This window comes from Poecilia mexicana, unplaced genomic scaffold, assembly GCF_051168715.1.
Source record: "Poecilia mexicana isolate PSO_F unplaced genomic scaffold, ASM5116871v1 scaffold_5, whole genome shotgun sequence".
In the NCBI taxonomy this organism is placed as follows: Eukaryota; Metazoa; Chordata; class Actinopteri; order Cyprinodontiformes; family Poeciliidae; genus Poecilia; species Poecilia mexicana.
The window spans coordinates 4,254,808-4,278,870 of record NW_028263374.1 but is presented as its reverse complement, the minus strand read 5'-3'; the positions used below and the strand labels follow the sequence as shown (position 1 = coordinate 4,278,870).

The window sequence follows — 24,063 nt, the reverse complement described above, 5'->3', positions numbered from 1 at the left end:
TTTTTTTAATTACTTTTCCCAGCGGCTTTCTTTATTTCCAGATTTTAATTAATAATAATAATGTAATCCAATTAGGGGTGAGCATTTATTGTAACAGTTATCATGTATCATGATACATTTCTTATGATAAAAATTTAGATTTATTATCGCGATAAAGTCCAACAGATGTTAAAAAGCTTCCAGAACTGTCCATATTGTCAGGATTGCTAGTTTCACTATTTATTTTTCTCTGATCAACGTGAGCATAAAAAATATAAATAAGTTCGAAAATACAATTAAATGCAATTGGTGTGTGCAGTTCAGTGATACAAATCACACTTTCATGTCCTCAAGACGCGCATTAAAAATGGGAATGTTTTCCAAGAGCAGCATTTGTGTCTGTATGTCGATGATTGCTGCGACACACTATTGCAGCAATACAGTCATCTAAAAAGAAGTAATGAATAGTTATCGTAACTTTTATTGTTATCGTGATGATACCACAAAATATCATGATAAAACTTTAAGTCCATATCGTCCACTCCTAAATGCAATAATGTTATGATCTTTCTTCTTTTTTTTGTTTGCATTCAGTTGAAAGCAAAACCCAAAATTAGAAGTGGATGTTTTTAATTCTTCCCTTTTCCTGTGGTTTGTTTGTTTCTTTTTTTTAATTTATTTTTTTTGCTGAATATATCTGGAGATGTTTAAAATTAGACGACTTGTGTAACTCGGTTTTGCACGTTCTGAACATGATAGGCGAGGTTATCTGTGGTTATTTTCTCTGGGTTTTTTTTTTATTTTTTATTTTTTCATATTTTTGCTATCATCAAAACTCTAGTTTCATCTCACCTTCTTTTGCCACCACTTTGCAAATTGTTCCTTCTTACGTTTTTGCTGTATCTGTACAAGAGCAACACATCAGTGCATAAATTGGTGCAGATTGCATGCATATCGTGTGTTTTGCTAATACTTTGCAGTGTCATTGTTTGGGATGGGCAGGAGGTTAAAAGGGAACCGGGTCACTAAATGCACACTAGCGTGTTGCACCGTAACCAAAGTCGATGCGAAAGAGAAGACAAAGCATTCCCTCCCACCCCCCACTTCACAGAGCTTCTGCTTTCTTGCCGGAACAGGTCAATGCTGCTTCTCATCTGTTTTCTCATCAGTAAAGCCGTGAAAACGATGCAATGTTCTCTTCCACCCTTTGCTCCAAGCCATGCACATTAAGTCCAGTCGTGCATGTTAGTGGATTATAGAAATCCGGTAGACCTGTATAGATATATTATGATGAGGGTTTGTTTTGTTTTTTTAAAGAGGGCGATGCACGTTGAAGGCAAGAACAACACAAGAAAATTAACCCCTTCCCGCCTTAACTAACATCATCCTTTTATCTCCAATCAGCTGGCACCTCCGCCTGAACCCGAAGTCCCTGCAGAGGTGTGTTTTTAAAGACGATGTTACCTGACGATTCGGGTCATTCGTGATACACCGGTTCCATCCCGCCACATTCGTGCTTGGTGTTTCACATCTCTTCATCTAGGCAGATAAGAATCCCTGCCCATTCTCGTGCGTTTTGTCTTTGAATTGCCCCCATCCACCCCTACGACTCCGCCCGAGTCACCCCGGGTCTTTGGTGTTTGGCCAAACTCCAGTTTCATGCCAGTACAGCTGGGGTTTGGAAGCATGAATGAGGTATTTTTCATGCCAAACTGTTGCAACCGTGCGTGTGAGTAACTCGGATCACCTGCACATTTTATCTTGTTTTATGTTTACTCCCCTCAGGGCAGCTTGGCATTCTGTCATGTGAATACTTTTATCTTGCTTCTGTATCAGTTTCTAATGTTTCGGGGGGAGGGCGATGGAAGCACGACAAATTGCCCCGCGTCGTGCTTTGGGCATGAGATTGTGCTGAGCTTTTCATGAGTCAAAATTTTGAGATTGGACGGTGTGATATTTTTAATGTTTGTGTGTCACAGGATGAAACACAAACTGCCCCCGTTAAAAATATTGCAGGTGCTGCTTGCTTTTAGACTGAATAGCTGTCCTCCCTTGCATGAAACCTCGCATGAGTTTGACTCAACCTCACATCTTCCCTGACACAACCACTTCCCTCTTAACTGCATGATTGAATCTGCACCCCGTTTCCTGCATGCTTGTAAAGTAACTAATTTGCACAGGATTAACCCACCTGTTTTGTTCTCTTAATTATTTGCCCCCCAACCCCCCAGTTTTCCAAACTTTTCTTTTATTTACTTTTTTCTTATTTCAATGCTTTCTGCTTACTCACAACACCTTTAAGGAGCTTGATCCCAACCAGCCACTGAAGCAAGTGGAGGACCAGAGGAGGGTAGGTAAAGTGTTTTGCCGTGGTCTGGTCCAAGACTCCCATCCCTGTTTTTGCCATGCGACAGCAGCTGACTAACTGTTGCGAAGCGCTCACGGTCACGCTGCTTCCACAGCATGGCGCCCATTCACTCCGCTGACACTTCTGTTGAATGCAACATGTGAGGCAGATCAGCGGGAGAGGACATCACCTGCGGTTCTCAATCTTTTTTGCCGATAAACGCGGTGGTTTTACAAAGAATCCTTCAATGCTGCCACCGTGCTACTGTGTTCTCCACCGATCCAGGAAAGAGCTGTGGGGGGGAAAGAGGCCTCATTGTGGTCTCATCTCTACAAGTCTGTCGTTTAAAATATTGTAATTTCTTCATGTGCTAAGAAGGTGGTTATCTCTTCTCCAAAATAGCCTTATACGGTGTAGATATTTACTAAAACGACTATTTTACTTTCTCCCAAGCCTACAAGTTATCATCTAATCAAGTCTTAATGACTTATCGACACTTAACAATTTCTCAACCCCAAGTTCCACATTCGCCTCGATGTTAGCTTCTAGCTTGAGGTTAGCTTCCAGCTAACTGCAAGGTCAAGGTAAAGGCTAAGTTTATAGCTTTATTCAGTCAAATAAAGGCTATTCAGGTGGCAGTGGGAAGAAAATGGAAAATCACTCAAGTTAGCTGTGATGCCAGCAAATGCAAATAAAAAAAAAACTTGAGGATGCATGCTATGATATCTAAGGCTAACTCTTGGGTAGCTTTTCAAGACAAGACGACATACTTACATTTTTTTTTTGCTTATTTTCCTCCTAGGAGTCAACCAGCCCAAATTGTGATGTTTTCAAAAATAGACAGTATAATAGAAAGTTTATATAAGATAATGTACAATTAAATTGGATCATATGGAAGATTTGAGCATGTTTACTTAACAGATGGGTATAAAAATGTTTTACAGCTACAAAATCTAAAAGGAACCATATAAAAATGGAGTCAGTTGACTCAGATCCTTCTTCACATTGATCATCTGAAGGGTAGTGTTGATCAGTAATGACAAAAATCTACATATTGCTCATGCAATCCAAAAAAAAGAAGTTTTCTGTGTAGCCATTTGTTTTTAATAGTTTTGTCTTGTGGGATTTTTAGTTAAATTTGTTGCCACATTGTTGCAATAAGTTGGACTGGAGTTAAATTGCTTCAACAGAATGTTTTTTTTTTCTTTCTTTCTTTCTTTTTTTTCACCCTAACGCCGAGTTTCTCCAACAGGGTGAGGCTTTGCGTCTAATTTTGGTCAACCGGTACTATGGCAACATTAAACCCGGTCAGAGGAGAGAGAGCCTCACATCCTACAGCAACGGCCCACTCACACCCGGAGCTCAAGGAAAATCACCCACATGTGAGTTAAACATTATGGGGGGGGGGAGAAAACTGATAAACTGTGTGATGCGACGGCATGTACTGCAACTAAGGAAGTTTTCAATCAATACGTAGATATTTCTAGAACAGATAAGTTTTCTTTTGTCTTCCAGATCTGAAGCCATAATATGGATGTTGTATAAAGAGATTTTTTTTTTTTTTTAGGCAGCCCAATGCGCGATTTGATTAGCAAAAGTGAAACGTGCAAAATCTCAAAGAGCTCACTAGAAGGGGAAGTTTAGTCAAGATGTTCCAATTCCTTTATCATTTAAAAGTGCAATGCAAGTCTTGGTCTTTGTAATGCATTGATATGAGTATGGAAGTGATATTTTAAAGATATATCAATTGAGTTTCTTATAAGCTACCTATTTTATTTTATTTTTTTTGCGCTATGACAGCTGTTGCAGTTGAGTGTTTGTGCTTCAAAACTGGCTTTCCCTGAGTAAATTTGAGAAGGAAATTAATTGTAAATTTGACATCAAAGAGTTGTTTTGAGTCGTTTCATGTCGGAAACGACTGTCGGTTACACAGATTACACAGAAAAGATACAGATAATGCTGACTCTTTCCAGTGGGTAGCAGGGAACAGACTGTGGGTCGAGTCTGCCGATCAACATCACACATTTTCTTCACAAATCAGATTCTCAGATGAATAAACAGAACACAAACGCAGGGGGAAACTGCCGTCCAGTCATCCTTTTGTGGTTAGGCTTACCTCAAATAAAATAGTTCATATTGCATCATTTTGTCTGTAACGCACAGAGAAAACAGAGGACCTAATTCACACCAGTGACCTTGCGCTCCTTTTAAGCCTTCCCAAGGCTCTCTCCTTGGCCCGACGCTGGCCGTGTCGTTGCCAGGAGACCGGCGTTCCAAGCGCTGTGCAGAACGGGACGCGTTGTTGATTCAGCCCGCCTACCCAGCCAGAGATGGCTCTGATGGGTGCCGTTATGTCACCGGTTCCTCCCTCCGCTGCGTGCGTCGGATGGCGGCAGCAGCGGGAATTAAAATACCTCCGTGGATTAAAGGCACTTGTAGTTTTGTGGTTTGTGTGTGGCGTCTGAGCGCATGAGTCAGTCTGTAAACCTCCACTCCAAATAGATCATTTAATTGCAACCTCCTCTAATAAAGCGACCACATGTTGCCTTATTTGTTTTGATCGTGCATTTATCTGGTTATTCCGTTCTTTTAACTTTTGTTTCGTTTCTTACTTTTAGTGCCTTGCGAGAATATTGACACTTCATGAACTTTTTCCCTGTTTTGTCACATTACAACCACTGGTGTAAATGTTTCCATTTTATTTAACCAGATAAGTTGATTGAGAACATATTGTCATTTTCAAAACTATTTTTAAGTTTCCTGTTCAGGAAACTTAAAAAAAAGAACACACACACACACAACAGAATGTCACACAGCATAAAAAAGAAGACTATAGTGAAATAGAAAAAAAATACAAACATTCATATGGACTAACCATACTATAATACATATAAGTCAACAGTTGCAAATTGATCACATTGATATCGCTAAAGTTGACTTAGTGAGCGTTGGTGGTTTTTCCAAGTTGATCTAATCTTACTAGAACGTAAAGTATTATTGGCCAGATTTTTGGCTAACATATAAGATCCAAATAAACCTATTTTATTTGGATTTTGCCAACATAAACTAGTACATGGTAAGACTGAGAAAGATGATGAATGGTTAAAAAAAAAGGAGTTTAAAAATGGAAATCCAAAGATCCATTTCTTAGCCTCCTCTTTTCAATTTAACAACTCTTCATATATAATATTCAGACATTTTGGGAAGGTTAGTGAAGAAACGGCATCATGAAGACCGAGGGGCAAGTTTATTTTCTCGCTGTGAATTCCGGTAGTGGCAGAATCATGCTGTGGAAAAGCTTCACTTCAGCAAAGATGGGATGATGGCTAAAGATGAAATACAGGGCAGTCCATCTAGTCAGAGATGCTGTTCATCACATTTGATGGGACTTTACCCAATTTTTCAAAGATAAATGGGAGACAAATTACATAAAAATTCAGTCTCTACATGTGCAAAGCTTATTGAAACATAGTACAAAATAAGAATTGACTCAGAGCTAATGAATGTCAATATGTGCCACTCCCTTAAGATTATGTGTAAACAAGTCAATCAATTAAAAAATGTCATCAGATTAATGACACTCTAGTAATTAATCAAGATTGATCAGTATGTCTGACTGTGTCAGTGTAAAATATAAATATGTACTCATTTGTGGTTCTTGGAGGAATGCTACCCGTGGCAAGACCTTAATTCTTCTGCACCCCACCAATGCAAGCAATTGTTTGTTTTTTGTTTTTGTTATAGCAGAAACAGGTAATGCTGACCAGTACTCAATAGCAAATGAGTGAAACTTACTCCACTACACATGCATTCCACTAGTTGCAAGCTCTTTTAGTGGACATTTTATGTATTTATTTTTTTTTCCTTCTTAGGTGCCCCATCCATTTCTGATGCCACCCTGGGCAACTGCCCATATAAAAAAACTGCCACTGTATGTACGTTTTCAAACAATGTTCGACAAAATGTTTTTAATGCATGTTTGAAAAACCATTTTATCTCCATTGGCAACCAACCAGGCATCCAAAACCTAGCACCACCACTCAGCTCCTTCAGACTAGCCAGCTGCAATTGGCAAACACTGCTGAGCTCATTATATGAGCTACTTTTCAGTGCATTGTTGGTAAAAACTTTGTTGAAGGGTTAATAGAGCGATGTTGAGATGTGGATTCTGATAAGTTTGACTTCTTCGCCTCCAGTGGTGAGCTCCGGCATCGGGGGTCGAGGGGAGCTGAGTCTGGCCGAGGTCCAGTGCCACCTCGACAAAGAAGGAGCCTCCGACCTGGTGATCGACCTCATCATGAACGCCACCAGCGACCGCATCTTCCAGGAGAGCATCCTGCTGGCCATCGCACTGCTGGAGGGTGGAAACACAGTCATCCAGGTGAGCGCAGGTTACTGAGTTCATGCGTACTCTCTGTGGGTGTGACATTTCAGTTGGGGTTAAGCATTTGTGTGTGTGTGTTCGTGTGTTTTGATTACATGACTCCTCGAAGCATTCCAGTTGGTAAGGCATGATTAGAATCTGAACTGAGATATGTTGCTGCGCACACCTTTCAGGTTCAGGAAATATTGTGGTCAATCTACAGCCAGGTGTAGGAAAGTACCTTGACTTGTTTTTTTTTGTTTTGTTTTATTCACATTTTGTTTTGTGGTGGAGGAAAAAAAAGAAGTCAAAAACAAAAGCATGAACACGAGATTTCTGGGAAAGTTCCAAGCTGTGCAGACAAACACATCATTGCTTCCCCACGGCTCACCAGGGGTTACCAAGGCAACCCTAACTCTCTGGGAGTTAGGCAGACGGAAGTTTTCAGGACAAGAGAGCCACTGTTTGCAATAAAATTATTTCAGCGTCGCAGGGTAAACTGCTGGCCTGCACCGGTGTGTCTGTGCATGCTTCATGTGCGTGTTTGTGTGCTGCTCGTAAAACCATCTATCAAGGCGTTTTGGTTTGTGGTTTTGTGCAGTGTGTGTGATGTTGCCGGCTATCTTGCATAATGCGCTCTCCATTTGCATGTTGCTGTTACCTGACGGGGCCTGACTTCCTTAGGTGTACGCTGGCTTGACTCCCAGTTACATAAGCTGCAGCGCTGCCTGGAAGAGTGACGCCCAGCGCCTCGGGCCGCCTGGCATTCCTGCCAGAATCTTAACTGGGTCATGCTTTGCTGATGGGAAGAGGGCAGTGAAAGATCCAACCCACAGACTTGGTTTCAGTAGGTTCTGTGGTGCAACTTGAGAAAACATCACTTCTTGCAGCCTGATCTTCGACTTGCTTCAGTGAAACTTTAGGACTTGACTGTCATTTTATGTCTTTTTTTTAGCAACAAGTCAGTTCAAATTTGCTTTACATCATAAAAAATTTACCAATTATGACAATAAACATGATTTTGTTCAGTGCCATCATCAAAATCATCAATATGATTAAATATGTTGATCAATATTCTAGTTACTGCTAATCAAAGTCAACTCTAAGCGGGTGGGCTTTTAGCCCTGATTTAAAGGAGCTCAGTGTTTCAGCAGTTTTGCAGTTTTCTGGAAGTTTGTTCCTGAGTAGTAGAGTATATGAAGCTGAATGCTGCTTCTCCATGTTTGGTTCTCCTGATGCACAGCAGAACCAGAACCAGAAGACCTGAGTGATCTGGAACCTCAATACAACAACAGCAGCTCTTTACTGTATTTTGGAGCGAAGTTGTATATTAGAATTTGGTGTTGCCACATGCAGCTCAAGAAATTATAATATCATCAAAAAAGTACTTTACTCATTTAAATGTCAAATTAAAACTCTTTATTTCTATTTCTCATTTTATTTATAGCAGCTGTTTAAATTCTATTATTGTTTCTACAAAAAGTTAGATTTTTTCCCAAAATGATGGATGATCAAAAAGGATTTTTAATCCAGAAATGTGCTGAAATTTTGGTTTTTGAAGATTTCATTTTTGGAAAATGCTGATATTTTTTTTTCCTCCCCCATCAATGCACTTCTTGTGTTTTAACAGGCCAGAGTGATGTCAGCACGCACAGAGCTGCCATCTTGTTTGACAAGCATGCTTTACCACTTCTTCCATTTACTGCTTCTTCTATCTATTGCAGAATATTAACACCAGGCTACAATTTATTTAATTGTTAATTACAAAAATAAAGTCATGATGTTATGAGAATATAGTTGTAATATTATAAAAATAAAGTTGCAATTTTACAGATGCTTCCACACGAAAAGTAACAAAAAAGTTATTGAGGAATGTCGAGTGTCGTACTTTGGCATCAGTTTTACAAATAAGGAAGTATTTAATTTTTTGACACATCAGCAGACTTTGGATCGATTAAGCAAACGACTGAGTCTGTTTCAAAGAAAACCACTCAGACGGTCAGTCTGAGTGGTCAGATCTTGGTAACTCTAGAGAAGCCTTTTTTCTTGTTAAAACCATTTTTTTCTCTTAAAATTAAAATGTTCTATTGGTAGAATTGCACTTTATTTCAATCTGGAAAGACTCAGACGAAGAAAAATGAACAATTAAAAGATTTAATGACAGCAATGAATAACAGTTCTTTGGCGCTTGGGCCCCGGCAGCTGATCTGAGCTGAGATTTGATGTGAACTCGATGAACATCCCGATAACCGATTAAGGATGCTCTCCCCCGGGGCCCGACAGTGGTGGTGGAGGTCTGGAAAGGGTGCCATCCTGGAGAGCCGAAGGATGTGGGTCGAGAAGGGGAGGTGGTGGGTTGAACGCAGCTGGGAAGCGGCCGACGACTTGGGTGTGGATCCTTTTATGCTGAGCTTGATTGATGATTGGACACGCCAGGTGAGGTCCAGAGCTGAGGTCGGAGATGAGCATGACGCTGATGGACGAACGGAGGGGATGGAGTCTTCCAGGTTGAATTTTCGCTATCAGCTACATTTCTGATCATTTTGACTATATAACGTAGTCATGTAGTCATAAAATTCATATAGCCTCGTCCTATTAGTCTGTCATGCAAGTCCCAAAAGGAGTGATTGAACAGAACCCTCAGAGGGACAATAAGATATTTAAAAAACCTTTTCACCAGATACTTTTTGCTGCACACCACATATTATCTCGTGGTGCTATCTGGTGCACACTAGTTAAGGGCCGGCATGGTCGGACAGAAGTTGACGGTGTGATTTTCGTCACGTAGCTGCGACGAGAACTAATTTCGTCAATTCGGCTCGAGTAATCAGAGCCGTTTTAGTATGCTGTGCGATAAATGTTCCGCTACTTTTTTTCTTCGTATGATTTTTTTTTTTAAAAAGCCACTTTTGAAAATATTTTCTGTAATATCTTTCATTAGAAAAGAAAATGAGGGTGGGGGGCAATCAATTTAAAATTGGAGATTTTTATTTTTAAGCCACATTGCCCAGCTTAACGGCTCACTGCTGATGAGCTTTATGATCCTGAAGTCATTTTGCAGCATGATGTGGGACTTGACCACATTTTCCTAAAGCACAAATTCCTCCTTTATTGACCATTAAATCACTATTAGACTTCCCAACAAACTCTGATCTGACCTCATAGACGAGGAATCTATGAGGTATTGTGAGGAGAAGAAACAAGAGAGGAGATTAGCTGAATGCTGAGTTCAGCAAAACCAGCCTGGCCGCAAATATTGAAGCAGAATTTGATGCAAAAGACCTAATTTTCTGTGCAGCACATGGCGCATGCTATTTTAGTACATTTCTGATGTAAAATAAAAGTTTCTTTATTGGTCTTCAACAATATGAAAATTTTCTAAATGTGCACAGTACATTATCAAGGAAGGTTTTATTTGAATCAGTGATTTGACTATCAAAAATAATTACCCACAAATGATTTGCATGTATATTACAGGATGTCTTGCAGAAAAGTTCAGCGTTTTGTTTAACTGAAAAAAATGTACCAAAGTTGTGTGTGCATGAAATTAACTGATATTTTCTTGAACAACATCGTGCTACAGTCGAGCTTTGTATAAACATTATCTGCAATCCAGAGTAAAATAAAAACTCCATGTATCAGCAGATCCATCACATTTTCCTGTCTTGCACAACAACTGGTTGCATGCCCCGCTTTCAGGACAGAGGGGCCCATTGTTGCCTGAATGGAAAAAACAGCAGAAAAAACAAAACAAAACTCTATTTATGACAACTGATTGCTACGGTTTCTTCCTCGTCTTTGTTCCTGTGTGTAGAACATGCTGCACAGATGCTTCAAATGGTCGATTTTATTAAGAAGCAGAAAACACAATAAACACTAATAAAACAATGATGTAATTTATCTCTGTTACACACCGACAGAGTACATGTAAAAAAAAAAAAAAAAAAAAAAGCTTAAGTGAGAGCTTGAGTTCAGGTTGAAACGAGCCAGAATTGAGCTTGTGAAATGTGACCAGCTGGGATTTAACCGGTAAAGGTTGAAGGCATGTCACTGGAACCTGACTAACTGGATTTTGTGCGTCCAACCCAGATGAGTTATAGGGAAGCAGCCAAATTATTTACTTCACAGGTGTGCAGAGATTGTGGCGCGCTTAAAAACCAACTCGTGAACAAGGCCAGCGTTCAGACAGTGAGAAATTGAAGGCGAGGCAGGAAGAAAAAAATAAAGAAGACAGTTTCATTAAACAGTTTGATGCCAAAGACGAAGACCCCTCCCCCGCCCCACCACTCCTCAGCCTTTAAGAAGTCAACCGCTCACGCCACCACATCCTGTGACAAAATGTGTTAGAATCACAGAACCAGAGAGTTTCAGCAGCATGTTTGGTGATAATGGAGGGCCGCTCGTGATGCTCCGCCCACTTCACACCCACTTGCCAACTCTGCTCCGGTTGTTTGCTTCGGAGGGGTGACGGATTGATTTCAGCCAAGCGTGTCGCCGCCGCAGTTCTCACCGAAAAACAAAAAAATCACGCTGAGACAGGAAGAAAGCGTCTCGGGGGCCATTCTTCAAAGGAATTTGTGAAAGCTGAGAATCAACATGAAAGATGGGCCGTTAGCGAGCGCTGCTCCTCATAATGTTGTGATTTGTAGGGTACGTGTAATTAGCTTTTATCGCTGGAAGGAAATGGCAGCGACTAACATCTATAACTTGAGACTAAACTGTTAAAATGAGGATAACGAGCATCTGAAATGCATCCACCAAGTATTTAGCAACAAATGACATCATTAGCTGTTGATTAAAACCACTCCTCAAGAAGAAAACAAGCAACTCGGCTCTTGATTTATTCATTCTTCTTTGATTTTATTCGCCTGACAATCTGTCACTTGTTTTTTTCTGTATTTCATAATTGAAATGTATCACAATTTCAAAAGTATCCACATTTAATATTCGTACAAAACGCTGTTTATTACAACTGGTTGCTGTGGTTTTTTCATCTTTGTTCCTGTGGTTAGAACATGCTGCACAAATGTTTCAAATGGTCGATTAAGAAGCACAAAACAAAATTAACTTCATAAAGCAATGACATAACCATCAAAGCTGTTATATTTCATTTACCTTGAACAAACCCTTTACCTTAATTGTGGGGACAAAAAAATGAAGAAGAAAGGAAAATGTGGAATTATTTGAACAGATGTCAGCATTGTGATATTTCAGCAATAATATTGCAATTTTCTTGATGATATGCAACTCTACATATTCTTAACGTTCTAGATAACCTTCCACTTATCTGTGGTCGGATCGTAGAGGCAGCAGCCTGGGCAGAGGCCCAGACTTCCCTCTCCTGCCCCAGCTGCTTTGGCCGGCGCTTCCGGGGAAAATCAATGATGAAACAAGCAATGAATGTTATATTTTGTCAAAATATAACATTCATAATCATCAAACTGATTCAGCAGATACAGATCAAATATAATGATTACTTTTCCACTCATTGCTACTCAAAGGCAGCTCTAAACAGGTTGCTTTTTGGGCTTGATTTAAAGCAACTCGGTGTTTCAGCAGTTTTGCAGTTTTCATATTTGTAGAACATAGAAACTGAACCATGCATCTGCATTCCTTGGTTCTGGTTTGGGGATGCACAGCAGACCAGAACCAGAAGACCTGCGGCATCTGCAAAGTTGATGCAACAACGGCTCTTTGTAATACTTCTGCTGGTTTATAAATCACTGATTGGCTTAGAGCCAAATTACATTAACATCTGTTCTTTGAGCTACAGGGTTTCCATTCCTGACTTTTGTCTGCCTGAAGGGTCTTCCGTACTTCATTCGAAGGGTTGAAACTGGCTGCCGTTGACGTCGGCACTTAGTGAAAATCGTTTCTTTTCCAACTACCCATTTTTTTTGTATCTGCAGGTGACATAAATGTTTTTCAGGGGCAAACGTTTATCAGACATGGTGAGAAATTACGTACACTTGTAAGATTCTTCACAAAATCCCTACAAAGATCGCTAAATGGCTAAAAACTCTTAGAAATTGTAAAGCCATCGTCCATGGAGAAGGCCGTCTGCAGAAAGGTGTGGCACTCTTGTATTGTTTAGGGCTTTACGCATACTGAAGCAAGGTGGTCTGTGGGAAGTGTGAAAGGTGTGTTTGTGTATATGAACATCCTGCAGCCACGTGTCCGTGTGTCATCTCCAGGTAAAGCATGGAAGACGCTTTACAGGAAACGCCTGTTCTCTTGTCTTCCCCATTTGAAGAACGACTGAGATAAAATCTGAATTACTGATTAAGACTTTCCAAATAATCAGATCACATTATAAAGGTAAAGTCTCAATTATAACGACAAAAAAACAAAACACGGTACACAATCTATTATCAAACGTTCCTTATCAAATTCCATTACCATTCCTAAAGATCCATACAAGCATGTACCTACACTGTGTAGGTATGAGCTTATTTCATGAGAGCCTGTGTCTGTTATTAGGCTAATGAAGTATATTATCTCCGCTCCTCGTTGCATTAAGAACATCTTTTCAACACTTTCTCACTGCTTGAGATCCCTGAAACTCATAGGAGCAAACAGGTGTCGCCAATGTTACTCGAGAGGCTTGTTGTGGCACGCAGCTACCCCTTCCCAGACTGATCCCCTCCCCCTCTGATCGGTTCAAGTTCACGGCTCGGCCACCTCTTGGAAAGCTTTAAAAAGATTTTGCAAAGTGAGTTTCCAGGCATCAACACCATCAACATCCCAGCTCTCCTTTTGCCACAACACATCCTAAGATCACTCTTTTTCAGATGTCACACTTTAAGGAAGTTTGCTTATTTCTGGGCAACTGGTTGTGTTCACTTTATACTTGTTACTTGATACTTCCCTGAGTTTGATTGGCTAGTTGCCTGTACATATTTCTGAGAAGACGCGTTAAACGATGGGTAATATGTGACTGTCTTGTGACCGCTTCGAGGAGTAGATCTCAGTGGATGGGCAGCTGGGCGGTGGCAGAGTATCCAAGCTTTGCTACCCAATAGGAACAGAGATGGCTTTGTCACTCACTGAGGTGTCGGGCTGCCAAGGCGGATAAAACCAGATAGCTGATGGTATAAACAGGCCTTACATAACTGGCTCGTGTTGAGGCCAGGAGCCAGAGTGGCATCTGACAGGAAGCGGAGAGGAAAGTAGACGCACTAAATAATCAGAGAGAAGGTCCCCGCTGTGCCTCCCATGTTGATCCCGTAGATTAGGAGAGAGAGTGGCGAGTCGGTCTGAGCTTACATGACCGGCAACAGCAGGAGCTGCACAGCTCCCAGCGGCCTTAATGGCTCTGTAGTGATACACAAAGAGGGTTAATCTTCCCTGTGGAGAAAGCTCAGGCTAATTGGCTGACTGACAGCTTATTTTAAGAATGACTCAACAGGCACTAGGGAGACGCACGTGCTGAACACATTGTCTAGAGAGGTTAATCACATTGGAAGCGGGGGCCTTTTCTTTTGAATTTGTTCATTTTCTGTCACATGATGTCTTGATGTGCTATACAGGAAAGTAATTGGTAACTTTGCTCTGTGCAGGTTTTCAACATATTTGATAATTCGGTGCTGTGAAGGTGGATCTAAATTATTGTTGTAGCTCTTGAGTGTATGATCAGGGTTGTTGTGCTGCTTCAAGGTGAACCCGCGTCTTGTTAAGTCTTTTTACAGGGTGTATGGCGCGATTGCCCTGTGTTTAGCTCAGTCGTTCTTTCCAGAAATTCTGACCAAACTTGTTGACACTTTATTTCAACGATTGCTTTCTTCTTGCCACTCTGAAGTGACTCATAGTTTTCTAGAGTGCGGGACTAACACTCTTCCCATAGACAAACTTGTGGATCTCTGCTGATGCGGATAACTCTGGAGGAGCTGCAAAGGTGGCTAAATAAAAGCACATGCTCCTTTTTTCAGTTGTACAAAATGTTTACATTTTTGTTGTTCATATACAGTGACTGTTTTACTTCCGCCCCTACTAATTTGTAGGACTCCATAATATATCGGCACTGACATCTGTAGTGGCCAATGCTAGTAATTTTTTTTTAACATATCAGTATCGGCCCGATAAATAAAAACGGGATATGAATATTAACAACCGATATTTATTTGCATCTTGTTGCGGTTTTGTTTCATGGGGATAGAGGAGAACGTTGGTCATGTGGTTTTTGTTTGGTCATGTGATAGCGATGCAGCACAGGATTGTGGGTAGATTAAGTAGCTGTGGTGATGATGTAGCTGTGGTGTATTTTTTCCCCAGGTGTCACAGTTGGTGAAATATATCTAATATATACAATGTCGATAAATATCAGTCATCTAATATGACACCAATATCTGATATTGATATTGGCCCAAATTTTTATATTATTGCATCCAATATGAAATGTAGATGTTCATTCAAGGATTTTTAAATTTGAATTGAATCCGTCTGTAAATTTGTTTTGGTCTTCCGATATAAAATTCCCTATAAGACTTTGAGGTCTGTGTTTGTCACATAAACGTTAATGCAGTATGAATACTTTTGCTTGGCTCTTTAACCATTGGACAGAAAAAAACTGTGAAACTGAACTTGCATTTAAATAAATTAATTTTTTAAACAATGTGGTTGTTTTACGGATATAAGCAAGGCAGTCCTTTCTTGTGTATAAATTCATGCCAACGTTAAAATCAATTTGTAAATCCGTCCTTGAACTGCAACTTCATAACCAAATTAGACCAGTCTGAGCAAGCTTCTGCCGGTCTTACCAGGCGGCGATTGTCATCAGCAGATTCACTTTGGTTAAAAACAAATGAGGTTTGATATCCACCCGGAATCGGAGCAAACAGGGCCCCGATACAAAATCCGTACGCCATTCCTTTTGCCCAGGGGGCAGAATACGACTGCCTAGTGTTGGCAGAATGAATGCCTTCACATTGGCGAAGAAATTGAGTTTTTATGGGCACGGTCATGAGTTCTGTTTTTAATACGCCGAGTCCTGGAGCTGTTGTTTTTCTGTTCTTCTGAGTTTTCCCTCCATAAGAAAAAAAAAAGCCTGCTTGTTAATCAGATCGCTATCACTAAATGTTCCAGGAACAAGCAAGAAGAGAAAATGGTTGCATAAAGGAAGAGGAGAAAAACATTTTAACATATGAAGGGGATCCGTTTTCCTTGGGACTTGCCATGCCCACGCCGCATGTCTGCGCTCAATGGCCGGCCCTGTTCGCTGTTATCAGAGATTCCCTGCGCAGATATGATACTTCAGCTGTGGTTTTCATTGTTTAGACATTTCCCCTATCTTAGACAAGTAATTTAGTTAGGCTGGACCTGGAAAGAGTCTTATGCAACAGGCTTTCCAAACTGTCCCAGTATCTCTACGTGATAAGTCCTGCTTACTTCAACCCCGGGCTCCACCTCCCTTCCTACTTTCGGACTCTTTTCCTCTCACACCACACGTTCCCTTCGTGCCATTCTGGCAATGAAAGTAGGGCAGGGTTTTCCTCTCTCTCCGTCTCTCTCTCCCCTGCATCTGGCCCTCCTCAGCTCGCCCTCTGTGGGCTGATGTAACAGTGTTTAGAGCTGAGGTGCTGTGTGCCCTCACTGTAACCACTCAGCTGATTACATGTCTTACGTAAAGGGGGAAGAGGACGGGGGTGGGATTGTTGCAAGGAAAATGGGGCAGAACAGACGAGTGGGTTGCAGAAAAAAAATAAAACGTACAACGCTGTCGCACAAGATTACAGTGTGTGTACTCACACTAAGTGTAGAACATTTGATTCTCTCTCATTTCTCCGGCCAACTTTCCCCACTTACCCAAGTAATTACATCTGCGAAACGTCCATTAGGGTCTAGCCCAGTTTGTGTTTGAAGCCGCTAGCCTCGTGTTCAAAGCGTGCTCGCTTTTGAGGTATGTGCATGGGCAGCACGTGGACGAGTTGTGGGACTGGTTGCACGCCTGAGAAGCCTTTAGTAGTTGGCTGCAGGCTAATCCCAGATCTCGTCTTGGGTTCCGCTATCGATGGGGAGAGCGACTCGGAGACGTTGACACCCAGCATTGTCCGCAACATGCCACAAATACGTCGCTGGCCAAGGGGTCAAAGGGCGCACAGGGTAATGTCAGGTCAGGTGAGCGAGGAGGAGTTCTAAGCTTGTTTTCCTGTGAAATGACTCTTATGTAACCGTGCCTAACCAAACAACTGACTCACAGCTTTGCCACAGAAGCAATAAGACAATAAAAACAGTCATCTGCAAGAAATAACAAGGGAAGTCGTATTCAGTGAAGTGGAATATTATCCAGTAACTCAACTCATTAAGTGAAGCACACTGTGTGGATTGGTTGGAGACCAGTGTGTTCAAACCTTTACTTCTGTTAATTATGATATGATTTTCTATTTATAGCTAATGAAAACACAACATTAATGATGAAAGTATTACATCAGACCAATAACTAGGCCTGCCATGTTAACGCAATTTGCTTGACAATAAATTGCCCCTGTAATAGTTGCGATTAATAACAGTATAGTTGTTTTGAAACCATTTTCAAGTAACACTGTGTATTTATGATGGCATTATAATGCAACATCATCCTCTCAATTGACGGTAAGCTTTAATTTTGTAAAGAACTTTTATGACTGGAACTGGAAAATATTTCAAATATCCAAAATAAAAGACAACAACCAAAAACTATACAGAAATAGGAATTTAAAAAAAACACACGCACACAACCAAGTCATAAATAAAATGTATCATAAATAAATCATCAGAATGGAAATGATCAAACTCATTTTAATTTATCTTGGAATTAATTGCTTATAGCGATGGACTTACTAATAACATTCATTTTTAATACAGAAATGTTGGACAAATGAAAAGCATGTTTTATATCAAAAATGGTAATTTTTAAATATACTTTTAATCTGACTAAAGAGCCTCATTGGAACTCATTAAAATTAAGTAGAACTGGATATTGTCACTTTAAAGGATGTCAGACAGAAATATTGTTTTAATAAACAGGATTATTTCAAGTCCTGCATAACACACTGCTGGGTGTAATAGTTGGCATTAAGTTGTTGTATTTTGTATATAAAGAATAAGTCATTAATGATGTAGAGGATAAGTAGTATTATGTTTCATTATAGTCAAATAGGCCAGTGCTTATAGATGAATTGAAATCAAATCCACCTATTGTCAATTCATTGTAAAGCAAACACATAACATACAAAAGGATAAAAGCACAAACCAGGTGAATCAGTGCATAATTGCAGTGATATTGTACCAAAACTTGGCACAGGTTTATCATTCTAACAGCTTGTGGCAGGAAACTGTGTTGCAATACAGTGGCTCTGCCTTCGAAGGTTTATGAAGTAGATAAATACTTAGTAAATCCTCAGCGGAGTTTTTGTTAAAAATTGTCTTTAGGTTTAACTAATCCATATAAAATGTGGTTTTTCTAATTCCAAGGTGCCAATAAAGCACTGAAAATGCCTCCCTTCTGTGTGTTTCACAAACTGCATAAACAAAGTAAATCTAAGAAGTGTTTTAGAAAATCTGTATATCAATTTGTATAATATCTGTCTAATCAATTTGTGGTTTGACAAAAAAGACATGGATTTTTCTAGAGATAACCAAATGATGTTCTAAAACCAAAACCATGGTGAAACAGCCTTTTAATTGAAAGCTAATATGCAGCTGCAAAGCAAATATTAGCTCTAGCATTGGTAGCTGCAAACAGTTAGCTAGACATAATACACAGCTATAAATCTTTTGTATCTTATCAGTCACTGTCATCCATAATGCTGCTGAAATAGTCTAATATGTGTGAAGTTTAAAGCCTACACTTTTTAAGCATCGCAGTGCTAAATATTAGCTTCAAAAATAATATACAAAGCTAATATTTAGCACTGTAATGCTAAATAGTGGCTTCAAAGAATTTCACTTTTTCAGCTGCTAGATAGCTCTTCAAATTTCAGACCTCATTTAGAGAAGAACTGTTCATATTATATCTATCTTTTTGTTTGTAATTCTCAAAACAAAGAGAATTAACATAATGTTGAATCCCACTGATGTCCTTATTTTAGAGGTAGTAATTATTGTGCAGGGAAACTAAGCTAACTATGCTTTTTTTTTTTTTAAAAACGCCTTTTTTCTCTGCCTCTCTTGTTCTCCCAGAGGTCCTTTTATAATCGTTTAACTGGAGACAACAAGTCAGAAAAATTCTTCAAGGTGTTTTATGAGCGCATGAAGCTGGCACAGCAGGAGATTAAAGCCACTGTGACGGTCAACACCAGTGACCTGGGGAGCAAGAAGAAGGACGAGGAACCACCAGACAAAGATATGCCAACACGGAAGAAAGGTGAGGAAACTGTAAGGAGTCTGAAATATCATCAGATTAGGACTAGAAGAGGCTATAAAATGAAACATTGGCTCCAAAACTCAAATGTGAATCCCTAATGCAAAAACAATTGTCAGTTTTGCACTTTATTTCATTTGACTCCCTCATCTGTAAATATATGTCTAATGTTGCTCTAATACAACAAAATGTTTAACAGGAGCAATAATGAGGCAGATCTTAGTACAGCAGGAGTACAGTGTGGCAATATTTAGGTTGTTTTATGAATACCGTACTGCTTGTCAAATGAAGAATCTCATTTCCATTATTGTCTCTATTTGACTCACTTTTCTATAATTTTGGTTAGTGAAAGACGTGCCGGTGGTTGCGATGGTGACCGAGGAGGTGAAGGAGCAGCTGGTGGAGGCCTCCGCCGTCACCAAGAAGGCCTACGCCACCTACCGTCGCGAGGCGGAGGCCGAGGAGCACCAGGCGGCCGCCGCCGACGGCGCCCCCGTTCCGACCACCGACAAGAGCCAAGACGAAGGCGAGATGAGTGTCATCATCACCATCATGCAGCCCATCCTACGCCTCATGCAGCTGCTCTGCGAGAACCACAACAGAGACCTGCAGGTCAGCCGGCGTTTATCGTTCTGAGTCGGCGGGGGACGTTGGCGTGCGTAAACGGTTCCCCCGACCTCTCATGAGTCGACAGCAGGCCTTCCTTAGCCCGCCGCTTTGAATCTCAATCATCGCGCTCGGTTATACAGAAACGAAACCGTGTTGAAAATAGTTACCGGTTGCAGAACTTCCTGATGCTGCTGTTTCCATATCTTTAATGTCTTGGTCTGGTTTCACTATGATGGTGCGTATTTGTAAGCTCCTGCAGCCCAGACAGAACACTTCCTTCACGCACAGATTCTGTTTACTCTCTAAACTGGGACGGGTATTTTTAAAACCGGGTGTCTGGATGACCCTGTATCACCCGCCGTCTCCTCCCAAAAGGTGTAAGATATTAAAACATCCTTTTGTAAAACAGTGTTTTAGAAAAGTATGTAAACCATTTAAGCTATTGAATTTTGTCAAACTCCCAAATTTAAATGTCTATGATTTAAATCTCACATTGAGATATTATGTGATAGACCAACACAAATAAGTGCATAGCTGAAACATATAAGGAATTGAACTTTTCACTTTTGTAAAGTTTGCCATGCATTTGCATTCAACCCCATTTGCTCCAGTAACTCTAAATAAAATCCAGTTGCATTAACAAGGTGCTAGAAAGTCTTAAGTTCCTGTGTCTAGAATTCAGGCTTAAATGTCTCAAATTCATTTTCAAAACAGTCTCATTCACATTCACAACATGGAAATAACAAAAGACAACAATAGAAACAGTTACATGCAACAGTGTAAGTAAGAGCAAAACTTTCATTGTGTGTTAAAAGCCATTGAATAAAAATGTATCTTAAAGAGTCTTAAGAGTGAACAGTAAAGTTAGTCTTAAATACATTCATCGCAGGTCTTAAAGTTTGTTATTTCAGGACACTTGAAAGTAGTCAATAGCAAAGATTAATGAGTAAATACTTAAAATATTTTAAACAATAACCTAAGGGACCTGTACATAAATACACATTACAATTTTTGTAAGAAAAATTTTAATGATTCTCAGTTATTATGTTCTTGTTATGTTTTACTTTTACATAAAATCCTGCGCTGAAATGTGTGGTCATGTGAGAAAATGTTATTTAAAAACTAAAGAGGTATAAATTATTTTTCAAGATATTGTTTTATATTGACTCTCATAAGGACACAAACCTTACTTGAGGTCATTTCCATACGCACTGCTGTAGAGAAAATTAACCTATTAATATTTTCCCACTTTTTCTTGTCATTCTCCAGAACTTCTTGCGCAATCAGAACAACAAAAACAACTACAATCTGGTATGTGAGACTCTTCAGTTCCTGGACTGCATCTGTGGCAGCACCACCGGAGGTCTGGGGCTGCTGGGACTCTACATCAACGAGAAGAATGTCGGACTGATCAACCAGACTGTGGAGAGCCTGACGGAGTACTGCCAGGGCCCGTGTCATGAGAACCAGGTGATGAATCTCCTCTGAACACTGCTCGTACAAGAAGAGTCACGCTTTGACGTCAACATTGTAATACTTACCATTTGTATTAAGTTCTAGGTGTGTGTATCTTTATTATTATTTTAAGGGACGATTGCCAAAATGTAGTTATAATTGGTTGTTTTCAAGTAACTCTGTCATAACATTCTGGTCAAGTGTGAAACTGGTGACTGAGTAAAGCCAGTGGCCGCATGAAGTGATTTCAGTTCCCCTATACGGTGCTGGAAAGGGGATTGCCAAACTAAAAACGGCTCTCCATTTAAATCCTGTAACAAGGAAAACACTGAGATACTGCGTTTGGCTGCATAACGCTGTCACCAGCAGTATTTCAGTCCTGAATGAAAGCGGCTATGCCGAAACGAATGATTTGTTTGCTACAAACCATGAAGATTCGAAAGAAGCAAAAGGACGTAAAAGTGGTTGGGGTCAGGTTGGTCATTGACCTGCTTCAAGTCATGTGAGTCCTTAGGCTCACATGAGGGAACACTTAAATATCTTGTTCATTCTTCTGGCTAAATGAATAATCCCTGAATGTTATTAAAACCGTGCAAAAATAAACCTAAATGTGCCTTTGTAACTTCTGAGTACAATTAGACGTTATCCATATTTGACTTCCTGCTTGTGGCCTTCGTTTAGTTGAAAGTTCCTCTGGATTTTCCTGTATTTACCTCCATCCATCTTCCACCAATTCTGACTAATTTACTTGTATGCTGCTGCCACCGTCATGTTGGTGTGATGTGCAGTACTTCAAGCATAGTGTTCGGCATATAGGCAATAAAAGGTTCACTTTAGTCTCATGTGGCCAGAAGATCTTCCTCCACATTTTTTCTACGTTCCCCACAATTTATTTTTACTGCAAATCCTTTTTATGCCCTTACTTATTGATTTTGTAATAGTGACATTAAAATTAGTTAAGGCTGCATTCACACCAGCCATGTTTAGTCCACTTTAATTTAACCCTAGTCTGCTAGCTTAGAAAGTCTGGTTTGTTTGGGAAGGCATGAATGCCATCTACCTCTGATGCGGACCAAAAAAGCGATGGGTCCACCTAAAAACCTTGGTTTCGGTTTGTTGAAGTGAACTCTGGTCTGGTTTCTCAGTGTCTCCTTCGGGGGATTTTGTGTCGTTTCCTTCAGTGATTGTTGGTGCACCATCCTCACAGTCAAGGGGAGTAATCAGGTTTTTCAAAGGGTTTTGTTCGTTTGACATGGTACAGTGTGAAAGAGAACCACGCCATCTGTAAATGTGATAAATGTCACAGTTGTGGTCACCAATTGAACAGTCTCCGTCAGGTGTGACAACACCCTAAAAACAACCTATCTTCAGTATTTCTGATTTTTTTTTTAAATCTTTTTTATAGTATTCGTTTTTCTATTTTCTTTTCCTTAGTGAAAATATTTAAAGAATGACAACGTGGATGTGTTTTTATTAAACTTTTTGGGAGAGGAAGCAAAAGGTTGTACTGTTCAGTGGTTGGTACATCGTGTCTCTCTGGAATAAAGACGGGTTAAAACTCATCTCACAAACTACTTACTCTCAAAAGGTGATGGGACTTCACAGCCCAACCACACCACTGTGGTTTGATGTTCAGCGTTACGCCTTACACACCTGTCCTCATGACTCTTAAGCCCATAGAAATTATTAGGGAATATAAAATCAAGACTTTGAGAAAATTCCAAGCAGAGGAATTTGTTTTTTTTCTTTGCAGTGCAACCATGCAAACATTTTGAAATACTTTTGTTTAGAACCCTGCTTCACTTTGAGGTTATGCAAAGCTTTCCTGACACAGCATTTCCTTTGAGTTGAGATCTGGACTTTGTGTTGTAGTAGCACATATAGACCCTCACGTTTTGCTCTGTAATAATTCAGTACTCTGAGAACTTAATGGCGGAGTCAATGACTGCAGCTTGCGTTGGTCCTGTAACTGCAGACCAAACTTGAACCCCCACCCCTACCATTGGTCATTGTCATATGCATTGTTCATTATCTTCGGACATTATCTTCAGACAGCTCCTCTGTGGTTTGATCTGCTTCGTAGATGGTGATCTTTTAGAACTGTTGTGGTTTGCTTAGATGAAATGTGCAACCCAAACCCCCCACTAGGCCAACTCTGCTTCTAGTTCATACGTGATGTATAATGTTTAAATGGTTTTAGATTGGAAACATCTGTGTAATTTGTAAAACCAAAAAAAACAAACTAATTTTCTTTTGCTTTCCAGAACTGCATAGCCACTCATGAGTGCAATGGCATTGATATCATCATTGCTCTCATTCTCAACGACATCAACCCGCTGGGTAAGAAGAGGATGGACCTGGTTCTGGAGCTCAAAGTGAGTGATTTTTGGTCAATTCAATGGTTTTCAACAAAGGGGATTTGTGATTTGCTAGTTTATTTCTTTATTTCCTGACATGCAGCATGTGTGCTGCATGTCTAGTTTCTACATGCAGCACATATGCCAGAAAAGAAAATAAGAGTCATTTTTGTTCAGTTGCACAGAAATATGTATTGCTCTAGCAGAGGTGACAAATAAAGAAAATGTGTCTAATAACAAAAATTGTGCAATGTCAACTCAAAAGTTATACATCACTGTGTTTGTCTTGGAGCAACTGGGGTTGAATCCAAAAGGGTGCATAGAAAATTTTGGAAAGTGTGCAAAGTAAATGTATTAGTATTTCCATACAGTATCATAGCTAAATAAATCAGTGATTAAACTCAGATTCTTATACTCCTGTACAAACATTTGCTAGTTAAAATTGATTATTGATCATGATGGTCCTCTTATTCGTCTATAATTTAGCATATTGTCGCCTTCCTAAAAGAATGGCCTAAAATGACTTAGGCCATTCTTTTAGCAAGGCGACAATATGTAATTTGATAGCCACCGACTGTTTTTGCACCTCTAGCATGTGATAAATACCACAAGCAGG

The 24,063-nt window shown here is 40.0% G+C and overlaps 1 protein-coding gene across 4 annotated transcripts in view; it reads left to right on the top strand.

Annotated features, from left to right (window-relative positions):
• Positions 1 to 24,063, top strand: part of LOC106908051 (inositol 1,4,5-trisphosphate-gated calcium channel ITPR1-like) — a 121,387-nt gene that overhangs the window by 51,714 nt on the left and 45,610 nt on the right. For all 4 annotated transcript variants that reach the window (XM_088005361.1, XM_088005359.1, XM_088005360.1 and 1 more), the window contains exons 40-45: positions 3,579 to 3,708; positions 6,523 to 6,707; positions 18,846 to 19,029; positions 19,373 to 19,638; positions 20,905 to 21,105; positions 23,355 to 23,465. In XM_088005361.1, coding sequence (XP_087861487.1) covers positions 3,579 to 3,708; positions 6,523 to 6,707; positions 18,846 to 19,029; positions 19,373 to 19,638; positions 20,905 to 21,105; positions 23,355 to 23,465 — 1,077 coding nt within the window. The remainder of the gene's footprint in view (positions 1 to 3,578; positions 3,709 to 6,522; positions 6,708 to 18,845; positions 19,030 to 19,372; positions 19,639 to 20,904; positions 21,106 to 23,354; positions 23,466 to 24,063) is intronic.